Source organism: Haemaphysalis longicornis, unplaced genomic scaffold (assembly GCF_048455015.1).
Source record: "Haemaphysalis longicornis isolate Haplotype H1 unplaced genomic scaffold, Haemaphysalis longicornis Haplotype H1 scaffold_5, whole genome shotgun sequence".
In the NCBI taxonomy this organism is placed as follows: Eukaryota; Metazoa; Arthropoda; class Arachnida; order Ixodida; family Ixodidae; genus Haemaphysalis; species Haemaphysalis longicornis.
The window spans coordinates 84,050,160-84,062,567 of NW_027526385.1; the positions used below are offsets into that span (position 1 = coordinate 84,050,160).

The 12,408-nt window shown below is 44.1% G+C and overlaps 1 protein-coding gene across 1 annotated transcript in view; it reads right to left on the reverse strand.

Moving 5' to 3' along the window:
- Positions 1-6,205: 6,205 nt before the first annotated feature.
- The window catches only part of LOC144139802 (uncharacterized), a 152,720-nt gene continuing 146,517 nt past the window's right edge, over positions 6,206-12,408 (reverse strand). The window contains exons 8-10 of the mRNA XM_077672055.1: positions 10,331-10,544; positions 8,027-8,121; positions 6,206-6,273 (exon numbers count right to left, since the gene is read on the reverse strand). Of these exons, the coding sequence (XP_077528181.1) occupies positions 6,206-6,273; positions 8,027-8,121; positions 10,331-10,544 (377 nt within the window). The remainder of the gene's footprint in view (positions 6,274-8,026; positions 8,122-10,330; positions 10,545-12,408) is intronic.

Here is a 12,408-nt window from a genome sequence, read left to right on the forward strand (position 1 = left end):
CGTGGAAATACCCTCTACCACAAATGGCGTGCAACATCCCGACCTAAAACAGCCAATCCCATGTATTCCCTCACTCCGGAGAAGGAACACAGCAGTTTGTGCCCTGTGCACTGCCATTTCTCGCCAGTTTAACCCCACCTGCGGCATGATTACGCCGCTATTGGTCCACTCCAATGAAGTCGATCTGCCAAGAAAACACGACTACGGCAGCGGGCTCGAGAACATACACAACAACGGCGGGGAAATCTAAAGTTTTGGCCAAAGGAAATTCGGACGAAACGACAAGCTTGTCCTTTAAGGGTTTCGGGAAGCGCGGTTTGGCAATATGTTCTGACATGGATTTCCCAATGAAATTGTTTACCGTTTCACAGGATTGGACAAGCATCCTCTGCACCCCTGTCCCGGATAACCAGAGTTATTTAACAGCGGTGCTTTTTCAGGGCTGAGTTTTACAAAAGTTTCATCTTGTATTGTTCTATGCTCCACCGAGAGCAGTTTTTTCCGCCCCGAAAAAACGGTTCAGATTATATATAAATATAAAAGCCATGTCAAGCTCCTAATGCCTTCGGATCTGGATAGGTGACGGCTGATATTTTCTTTAAAACATGTCTTCGTAGAGAAGCGTTAAATTCTGAATTAGAGCCGATTGTTAAAAATTTGTGTAAGATGGGTCTTTGTAAGCTGGCTTTGCCAGATTGCCTCTCCAGGCAGTGAAGCATGCTATTTACACAGAGAATATGATTACAGCAAGCGGCTCTGGCTGTTGTGTTGTGAGAAGTATAAAAATATTTAGGTCACAATTAGCCGCTAAGACTGCGGTACCATTACACCAAGTTTGATTTACTTGTCGTAATAGGTTCATTATGGAGTTTGAAATGCTACAGAATTACTCTTTTTTTAACACATGCCCATCTATGCTGGACGCATGGTTACAGAAAATGGTGGTAACTTGTTTTACACGAATATTTCCGAGACAAGTTGTATGACAGCGATTAAGACAACTGTCATATGGTGCATCAAAAAAGGCCCAAGTTAAACGGAGTAATTGTAAACAAATCCCACAGCTCTGCGGTTTCAGCAAATATCACGCAGGGTGGTACGGTGTTTATTTTTCTAACGTGGGGCATTATAATATATATCCACAACACTGGCAGCGTATTGTGCTGCATTTACCATAAAGGCAATACTTGCAACGATAACGCATCAACGTATTATATTGCAGTAAAAAGGAATAATTTGTTGAATAGAATGTTGCAAAACCCCAAAAATAGAAGCAATAAAATAATAAAAATCTTACAAAAATATTTGTACAAAATAAAAAAGTTTGAATGGTAAACATCTCAACGAATTACCTTATGCTGAATTAAGAGAGCCCCGTAAATACCAGAGAAATACTAATAAACACTAGCATAAATACTTCAATCGTGAACCTACCTACATTTCCAAAAATATTTACCTCGCCGAACTAACACATATATTCGTTAATATCACGTCATGGAAGATAAGTGGCCGACGGAATAAAAAAATGAACATGCAGAAATACGAAATTTAAAAATTTTTTAAGAACTGATCAAAATGTAGAATGGGCATATCCTCGAAACATCTAGGAAAGAGGAGAGGAGGGAAGTGTGCTAAGCTTGAGGAAATTTAGTAGAACCAAGCCAAATCTAAAAAAATGGTGCTGCTTGAACTAGTGGTGCAAGGCTGGTGAAACACCACAGGTGGCGGTCGCTCTCCCTTAGTCGGAGACACGGCTGCGGTAGTTCACATATATTTCCGAACTTGCCGCTGAAAGTTCTCGATGACCGGCAGTGCACGATCATTTCGTCCCAAGCCATTTAAACCTCACTAAAAGTGGACCGCATTAGGGCGCGCTATCACCCGCGGCAAACCAGCTTCGTGAACTCGGCGTCTGTAGCACGGAGTTCTCGATATTCAAACCCACCCCCAATCAACCGAAAGGCACACCCAATCCACCCCAACAGAAGCCTGACCCAGCCCAAACCGAACCCCGGCCACCCTTTTGGTGACCTTAACACAATCTTAAAGAAGCCATATCACACAAATAGCACATAAAGTATTACCACTCATTACAAAGTATTCACCTCATCACACACAGACTCACTTCCCCTGGTGTGCCTGCAGTCACGCTAAAGTTGTCGGTAATGTTCAGCATAACCACTCATATTCTGGAATACAGCACTGCCTATCAACAGTAGTTCCCGTGTAAATGGCGCTGTTTAAAACGGGGTCATTTGTCTGCAGCAGGGCAGCCGTATCAAATTTTCCGTTCCTCTCCCGCCATGCAGTGCGGCCTAGCAAGGGCGGCTTCCCTGGTAGCCACAAAACGCAGGGATCTCCTGCTACGCTTCCATTATGAATACCGAGTGCTTACTTGGTAGGATTACCTCATATACCCGACCACCTGTAATTTTTGTTCCTTGCCCGGCACACCATCCAAGAATGGAAGTGCGGACAAACCCCAGGCCTACCCACCAGCGTTTCTTCCTCTTACGAACAGTAGGTGGCCTGCCTGAACATTCCAGGCCCTGGGACCCAGCGCATACTGGTGCAGAGGGCCTGGACTGCCAGCCAAGGCCAGATCATCCTGGACTAGGGACGCAATCACCTGGCGCGTGCCCTAACAGTAACACAGGGGCTCGTGAAATAATCATTTAATACTTCTCTTCTTGAATGTTGTTAAAATGCAGGAGCCATATAAACTTCGAGAGGGTTTTGCAAAATATTATCACAGCTGGTTTGACAACATCCCCCCCCCCCTCGGAACAAATTCCAAAGGTCCTTGTTAAGCTGCTTCCCTGTCTCGATGAGTACATATCGGAAGAGTTGGAATGTCTCGTAGACACTTATAGGCTAAGATTGGCCTTTCACACAACTGTAAATCTGGTTCGACAAATGTCCTGCCCAAAATCCTAAGGGGAGCCTCCAAAAAGGGGCACTCCCCACCACTTTCTCGATAGCCGACAGGCTTGCCGACAGAAAAGAGAGGCTAATTTTAGCTAAGAAAGCTAACACAGAAGTGCTTGCTAAAGTAACGGGTTGCAGGAAATTCACATTATGTGACAGAGACTACATTGTATTCGTAAACATTTGGCGAAGAGGTTCCAATGTGCCCTGAAGACACTTGATGGCCTCAATCAAACATGAGGAATCAGGGGACGAATCATATACATTAACATCCAGGTGGCACAAAGTATCTTCTAAATAGGTCGAAAACATTCTGAACAGGTTGCCAGGTTGCAGATACATTTTAGGAAGGAGTTCGACAAGGTGCGTCGTGATGTACCTTTCAAATACTAGAACACATCAGAGTGGAGCAAAGAATTCTAGACGGGGCAAAATTGGCCTGCCACCAATGTATGACCTAATAGATATTAATGGGCACTTCACCTATCCAGGGGGACTTGCGTGCATATGTGCGTCACGCTGTGCACTTCCTTACTCCTGTTCGCGATTTGCCTTAGGCCCTGGCGTACAGAAATCCTCGAGAGGCTTCTTGGGTAAAAAATGTGCGTTGAATCTTGCGGTGCAAAAGAAACGGCACAATGGCGATGAAATTTCTTTCTTTCTGATATTCGAGAAAGTGGTTTTATTTCACTGAGCATTACTCATGAATACTCTATATGACTAGCAGCACAACGAACCTTTTTGAAAAAGTTCCAAGACTACGGCACCGCGATTTGTCGGTAGCCAACATATTCTTGAATAGCATTTCCCGGTCAAATAAACTGCCCTACGTATTTCGGAGTATCTTTATGAAATTACTGAAATATTTAAAATATTAAAGCGAAAGAGTCCAGGCCTTGCGGGCGCCGACTGGAAAATCGGACGGTCTTAGACCGTCTACCTTTACTCTGAGAACACTTTTGTATTGTATTTTTAATGACGAAAGCTTGGTATATATTGCAGGATCTGTTTCGTTCTCTACTACATTTGCCAATATTTCACCGCATCTCTGGTGTCGTTGTAAGGCAGTCAAATTATTACTGAACTGGTAGAATTCTTTCCTTTAGAAAACTTCTGTGGGCATGTATGTGGCTCCCTCCTCTTTTTTATAGCATGTTGTTTAAGGCGTTTTTGTTTCTTTGGGAATCAGGTTGACCTATATATACGTTCCTTTTTACAGTTTCGGGTATGATGTGTTTTGCCCAACTGGGGATTGATGTCAGATGATGGTACACGTTACTGGGTCGGCCACTTTATGACGGAAGTTGGTTTGTCTTGTCGTTTTACAATGACGCGGTTTTCTATCGCATTTGAATCAACTGTGGTTTGTAAAATATTGTCATCGCACCAAAGCGAACGTTTTTTCCCTGAGACGAAGTACCGCAACTTGTGTAAAGTGGAAGAAGGAGATTTTGTTGAACTCTGAGTGTGGACACTCTCAGTGCCAGAAGGTGTAAAAGCTGTGTAATTTTAGCTACATACTAATACCCACTTGGTCAAAACGTGGACGTTAGACAGAGGTTTATTTTATGGCATGGGTTGGAGTGTTCACGGTGTTAAAAATGCAGAAAACCGAGCACGGCTTCAGTCACATCTGGACGCCATTTTCACTTTGGGACTTCTTGAAACGCCTAAAAAGACCTGCCAATTGCGGAACGTTGAATTTGCTTCCTGGATGACCGATTTGATGTTCTAACATGGAAAGTCTCTTTTGGCGAGGGGTTGCCAAACCTTATAAAAAGTAGACTGACATTACAATTTCAGTTTTCAATGAATGTCTGTGGGCAACTAGCCTGGAGTAAACATGGGCCAGCTGCGCGAATTTCTATTTAAGCTGGCATACAAAAATTAGGTGGTCCCTGTTACGAATAAGATTTCTGACTTAAAAGTGCACAAATTGTAATCGACAGTAAAGTGTGCCGGTTATTCTTGCGTGTTTTTCTTTCTGATGCTTAACGTTCAAGAAAAGTACAAAAAACAAATTCACACAGGTTGCACATGTTTACTGCTAAGTAGTTGCGCTTAGACTGAATTGACACATGAGTTTCTAACAACTTTCTGCTATTCGATATGCACATAACCCCTCCCCCGAAAAAAAAGAAGACGAATGGTAAAACAAGAAATTGGACAGTAAGAAAGCGAACGTCACGTGCCGCTATTTTAGGCTTTTTATTGTGCGCCTTGATAGATATACCAAAAAAAAAACAGGCGTCATTTCTGTAGATAAATAAGCGTTCGATATTTTTCGGTTTTTTACAGAATGAATATTAGCCACCCACAACAAAAGGTTCAACCATGATGTACAACCTGCTGGCCGGCGGCGGCGGTGCACTGCAAGGTAGCAGCAGAGTATCGCACGCCACCATAAGTTCGGTGATCCTGCGAACACTTCTTGAGATGCAGCAGAAATTGGTCGTCACCGAGAAGACTGCAGCTCGCGCGGCGCACAGATTTCATATTAGGGAGTGTAGTAATCGTCAGTGCATTTTTTGCGCCCGTCTGTGTTTATATTCTGAAATCAACTCATAACCGTACTACCGCCGTTAGCTGCCGACTACGCAACTTGCCCAAGGGGCACCGGTGGAGACTAAGAGAAAATATTTGTTCAAGAGGTGTCAGAGGCGGTGAGGATGATACCCGGAGTGGCGCCGAGTAAATCGACGGCCCCGGAATGAAAACTGGGGGGGGAGGGGGTTGAGATGTTCTGCAATGCAGTAATATTATTCCATATCGTAAACCCCACGCGAGTTACAAAGATGAGCATGTTACGAGGCGCCAGAGAAAAGGCTCGCCATAGCGGTCCCTCTGTGGCTAGCTACTGCCGGTTTAGGTGCCGTTCTCGCAGCCTCAATATTTATAGCGCCACCTTCATTCCGCTGTTTCTTTTCATTGCCACCAGCGAGTAGTTCCCTCCTGCCAGATAACAATAACATTTTCACAGAGGACTTTCAAAAGTTAAGTTTTCGCCGCTTTTGAGCCGTGCATTTTAGTGCTGATATTACTGCTTCGAACAGATAATTTTCGTGGTACAAAATAGAAAATTACTAAAATACAAAATGCCCAACATTAGAGAAATTATATTACTATAACATATCTTTAACGATAGCTGCTGAAAAAAAGCGCATGTGTTAAGGACTGTACATTGAAATTTTTATTGCCTAAACCAAAGCCACTCGACAAAGTCTCAGAGTACGCTACTAAGAAAGCGAGTTATCAATACAGGCAGTTTTGGTGTTAGTCATCGTTTCAAAATCGCCGCTTCTACGACCTCGCCGCTACCTTCCACTGGGTCGTTTCTGAACAAAACTGCAGAAGATGCGGAAAAACGGCATCTAGGGAAACATTTTTGCTGCTGAAATGCTGCTATAAGCATCATATTTCAATCTGGGGCGGAACCACTTCAGGTGCGCACAGCCACAGAGCAGGGAATACAAGCTAAGTCTACTAGCTTTAACAGACTAAACCGCACAAACAACAAAATGGCGGCGTCCATGAACTGTCCCAGTGTAAGCAAATATCACGCAATGCAAACTGCCCATCAAGGCGGTGGCGCAGAACAATAGGAGAAAAGAGTGCCGATAATCCAAAACCTCCTCCAGTGACAGTAGTTTGAACTTTTGAACTTGGAAGAGTTAGAGAGGTGGCGGTACGGTGGAAAGATAATCATAAAAGGGGTACCCGCAGCCTAAAAGCTTCTACTCTTTTACCAGCCGGTAGAGTTACAGGCTCGAGATGCCTTTACCATTCGAACGATTCGTACGCACATGAAGCAGTTCATGTGTCCTTTTGCAATGCTTTTAACGCAGGTTAACCTCGCGTCTCTGCCAAGAGCCCCTGCGAGGCTAGCGCCTATTTGCACTACGAAGGCCACCCGGAACTGAAACTTGCGCTGTAATAATTTTTCTCTTTTCCTCCTTCTCCTTCTCCAGTAATAATAAAATGCTATTGAATGACTGTAATCAGTCCGTCTACTTTGTTTCTATTATTCGCATATTTTTATTGTTATTATTTCGTCTAATGACGCAAAGAAATCAGAGTGCATCGTAATACTCCTTCTGTGGGTGTATTCACGCGATTCACTGAAGGTGACCGTTGGTTTAGTTTACGATAGCATATCACACTGCAATAAACAGTTCTTACTCTTACGTATTGTGGCCTTTACTGGCCCTTTTCTATTCTTAGGTCGTATTGTGTTAAGTGAATATTATAACCCTTTACAAATAGTGGAATGCATTGAACAAATTCCTCCCAGTGTAGTACTATTTGGCGTAACCTATGAGTGGCAGGGCGTGAATACAAATTCCACCGATGCAAGTTTCTTCGTTCGGCGTATGTGCTCCCGACGAACGTGGGTATCGAATTTTCTCGTGAAGACTTCGCGCATAAGGTTTCTGAGCAACCGCAGCGTACATTAGAGCCCCTATAACACTTCGGGCAATGAAGCACTTAAAAATGCTTCCGTATGGAATAATGCACAAAGTCGTCTTCACCACTTTTTTGTTATTTTATTGATACGTCTCCGCGTCACGGGTTCTAGTTAATTTACGTATAGCAGATCCCAACCGCTTCAACTTGTTGATCCTCTCGTCACGCACGGCTGAATTGTTGATACCGAGTTGTTTTTTACTTTAAACTACGGCGTAGTGTAGTACAGTACCCCTTCTCGCAAAATGACAATTCCATGTTACTTCTTGTGATGTCGCCAATACCTCTTTTGTTTGGTGCAAGGACCAAGGTGCGACGCCTCACGCACAGCTAATAAACAGGTGGGCCTCAAAAAATTCCGCGGAAAAAACCTTTATTTTTTGCGAGGCATTAAACATTTTAAATCTACATCTGCTTTAGGCACGCGAAGATGTTTGGTAGAGCTAAAATGGCCTAGGATACAAAGGGAAGAGGTAGAATTCGCAAGCAATCGGTTCTTTCTACAATAGTCTTCCAATTCACAGACAGTCTTAAGTGGATGCCATCGCTCTCTCTTGTGGTCTTATTCGAAAGTGTTTTGCCGCCATTCCCATTCCCTCCCAATGAGGCTGCAATAACATCTCCAAGAACTTACAGATGTATCCAAGTTGATGAGAGCACGGAAAACTCTGTGTTTCCGGCGTCATCTTGGCCAGGCTAGTAGCATTGCAATATCCCGGTTTCGTGTTCCTAAAAATGCGGAATAACGAGGAGAGGTATAAAACGTGAGCTGCCATTTTTTTCCACCACGCACTGGATAAGGCAGAAAAATTTAGCTTTCTAAAGCAGCACAATAACCTATACAAAACTTCCTGTGTCAATGGCTGGCGGTGAAAAGGGTTAAGAATTCTCAGTTAGTCTATCTTCAGGTATTTTTGCTTGGACAAACATCGGATGAAGTAGCTTTCACGAGAGCATTATTTCCATTCCAGGCTCCATCTCCATCTCCAAACCATTCCAGTTGAAGTCATTGCGCTTGATTTCTTGCTTTGTAGCTCACTTGTCTGCCTTATTGCGAGAGATACTCAGTAATGTCAATTACCCATTTTGTTGTCTGCTTAGTTATTTCTATCTCAAAAGCAGGCCCGTATGTTACGAAAGGTTTCAGCCAAAAACTGCAGTTGGGTGACTTATTACTGCCCTTGCAAATCTACGCTCTTGTTGTTCAAAATACACTTACTAGGCTTGTTAGATATGGATAGCTAGATTTCCCTCACGGGAAACCAACACTATTGGAGATAGCTCTACAACTCTATGCCTGCCAAGATCATTAATCGCGTCACAATGGCTCTGAGTCGCGGGAGTTCACGTGGGGCAAGTGTGAGACGTCTCATCGCCTAATTGTCAGTCGAGTGGCGTCGCAGCTGCGTTACCTCTGATGTTCGCCAGTGCGGTACCACGTGACTATGTGTAGTCTTAGGGCTGCTTCGCCGGCCCATGGTCGATCAGTCTCGTATTATATGCCGTCTCGTCTACGCCGCCTGTGCGTGCGCTTCAGGGCAAGTAAAAAGCTGAGTACAGCTATTAACCTGACTTTCATAGGACACAGTGACTCGTAGTGTTTGCTAAACAAACAAACCATACCTTTTCGTTCTTAGAGCGACATGTAAACGTGTTCAACATCACGAATTCTTAATTATATTACCAGCCCGCCATCCAGATGTGGAGGATATGTAAAGTAGGATTACATGTGTCATTGATTGTTTTTATGGAAGGTGATTTAGCGTATGTTTCGTCTTTTCGTTCTTCGTCCAGTGTTAAACTTCGCTAGGTGTATAAGTTCAATCATCACACTGCGAGGGCAGCCATTTCCCCTGCCCTCTTTCCTAACCTAAAACCTTGGGGTAACCGAAAACTTGATCCTCGAGCTTCCTTAACACAACTAAGACCACTCTTTTTTATTTACGCTTAAGTAAAAAACGCGTTTCAATCTTAAAAGTATTTGGTGTGCACTTCAGATACACCGGTTGTCCAAAATTAAAGCTTTTAGCCTTCACTTTCCATTGTGGCGCACTGCGTAGCCTATCGAAACAGATTGTGTCGCTCCGGACCTCACGCGCAAAAGTTCCCAAGGTGTTGCAAGAACTTCGCAAGCACCCAGAACCGCATGTGCCATTCTCCAATTCGAGCAAACTTCGGGCTTTCCACCCATCCTTTACTAGCCTTCTAGTATTCAGTACATGGCTTAGAGTGCAACTGGAGTAACTTAAGAAGGTGCGAAGCCCAGCTGTCTACCATTCGAAAACACGGACGTAAGCTTATGTACGTCTCTACACAATATTTGAGGAAGGTACTTTTGAGGGATATTCTCTGCTTAATATACAGTAAGCTCCACTCGTGATACTCCACACCTCGTAGCCTGGTGGCTATAGACTAAAAGCAGTGCAAACTGTTGGCGATATACCGATAGCCACTCCCGCACATGATAGTTTTGAATACCACATTTGCTAAGATTATGTATGTTCCTTCGGCAAAATGCCCTACCGTAATCTTCTCGGTGTTTTATATTACCAGGTTCTTGCAAAGGACGGTTAATCCTGACTTTGTAGTCAGAAACACGTCCAAACGTAAGCCATCTGGATTAATCCTTACTGAAATGCCTGAGTCGAGCTAGGTTGGAAGTTACGTTTGGAAAATAGGTATGTGTTTGCTGGAATATGCGTTTTTGTCATCTTAGAAACTCCACTATAGTAACTAGAAGAGCCGAAAAGTCAATCGTAAGTATTGTTACTTTGAAGCCACATCCCAACAGTGAGAAAGGTAAATGAGAACTTTTGTGGCTTTAGTGTCGGGCGCGTGACCGTTAAATGAGAGTTTAGTGTTTTTGGGGGGCCATGGAAGGCCGAAAAGAGGCGGCAAGTCGTTCTTCCGGTAGACAACAAAAGGAGGGCATCCTTACCTTTCCTTATCAAAGCCTGCTTCCCAGATAACGTTTCGATCATTGTCACGCAGGTTCTCCGGCAAAACAGGATTGTACAGGTTGTGCCATTTCCTGAGGGTGCTGCCTCGAAGAAGCGCCAGGCCACGCATCATGCAGAAGTTGTAGGCACCAGCCCTGGAGAACTTTCTCTTCTCGTGAATGCAGTAACTGAAGTTCCCGGTTGTGCCCAAGGCTGCAAAAAATGCGGGAAGTAGGTACCGTCAACTGTAAGTTAATTTAGAACTTTTTCTTTCTGTCACGGTGCTCTGGAGCGTGCTGCACGAAATACGATCATACAACAAAATCATCATCGACAGCATCATCACCAAACTCTTCAGATATCAGTGAGGAGAAGACCTCCACCATTGACCTCCACGCGCTCAGGCCCTGTGCTGTCCGAGTGCATTACTTGCCTCCGTAATGTAACGTGTAACGTAATAAAAAAGGTTATACAAGCTTTTTATAAACTAGCACCCTGATAAAACTTCAGCATTTGTAATGTCACGTGTATTTTAGCCATTTAAAGTTCCCTAGCACGACATTAGTAAAAGCGCAATTCATGTTCTAACCTTCTGTCAAAGGTTGCGCTTAAACATCGCTTTGTAGAGAAGCCCAGTCATTGACTATTTTTAGCGAAGATTGTGTAGAAAGGCTCCCCGCATATTTATGACCAAGAACAAAATCCCCCGAAGATTCCCGCATGTTTGGAGTGTTAAGCCTTGCGCCTAGTAGTTGGGTAGCGAATACCCCGGTGTGTGCAATTACCATATGGTCACAACCAAAGATACACACCATTCCAAGCAAGAAAGTTACACACCGTTCCAAACCACCATATTAAACGGTACATGAACGAAAACCCAGATTTGTTCAATTAATTAGAACTATCCTTTGTAGCTCACTCTGCTTCATTGGAGTCTTAAAAAATAAAAGACATTGGTTCATCGAAAACTGCCATATTTAAAAAAACTTAGAGGTAAAGTGATTTGCCAAATTAAATAGTGACGTCACTCAAACCACTACTTCTACATAGTGCCCCGAACCATGTATGGCTTTTCTTATTTATTGCCCGGCCACGCTAGGCTCTGTTGCCTGTATATCAAGCGAAGCGCGTCTTCCATTCTTTATTTTTATGCCGCACGGGCTATCTCATTCAGATAAGCAGACTGTTTCGCCCTAACGTCACTAGGCCAGAATAATTGTGTTTGATCTGCAGTGTTCTGGATGTAAATCAACGGTTCTAGAAACACTCGCGCCGAAAGATAAAAGCCTGCAGAGCAGACGGCGGGGAAGTTGAAACGCCGGCGCTCGCCTGCACACGTCACTTTGTTGTTTGCTGCTTCGCCACCTATGTATTATTTGAGTTGTTAGGGGAGCACAAGTTCGCTGCAATAAACTTGTTTTCCTTGAAGACAACTGCGTCGTCTTTGACTTCGTGACATCTGGTGGAGGTGCGGGGTACATGCACCCTAAGCCCTCGTCAAGCCGACAAGCAAGCCAAACTCGTGTCAGCGCCTACAGCAAGGACTTCTGCCGCAGTTTGAACTGCTTCCGGATAAAGTGAAGAAAGAATACGTCGTGACCACCACCATGATCAACGCAGGCACCATGACCAGCGCTACCAATCCTGCCCTCGTTCTTCAGCAACCCAGGGAGCACCCATGATTCCATGGGTAACCATTGGAGGATCCCGAAGACTTTGCAGCAAGTCAAACGGGTCAGGCTGTTTAACCGATGGAACGACGCGGAGACACTGAGACAAGTGTTCTTCAAGCGTGAAGATTCAGCACGGATCTGGTTCGAGAACAATAAAAGCTCCCTAGAATCTTGGAATGAATTCTGAACACAATTTTTAACGACGTTCATCACGGTTGTGCAAAAAGAGCGGCCGAAGTGTTGCTGCAGACGCGGACACAACACGCTAAGGAAGGAATTGTTGTGTTCGTCGAAGACATGAAGAGACTTTTCAGGCGTGCTGACCCTTGCATGGCCGAAGAAAAGAAGTTACGCTTCTTAATGCACGGTGTGAAGGAAGTGGTGTTTGCTGGACCTGTCCGCAA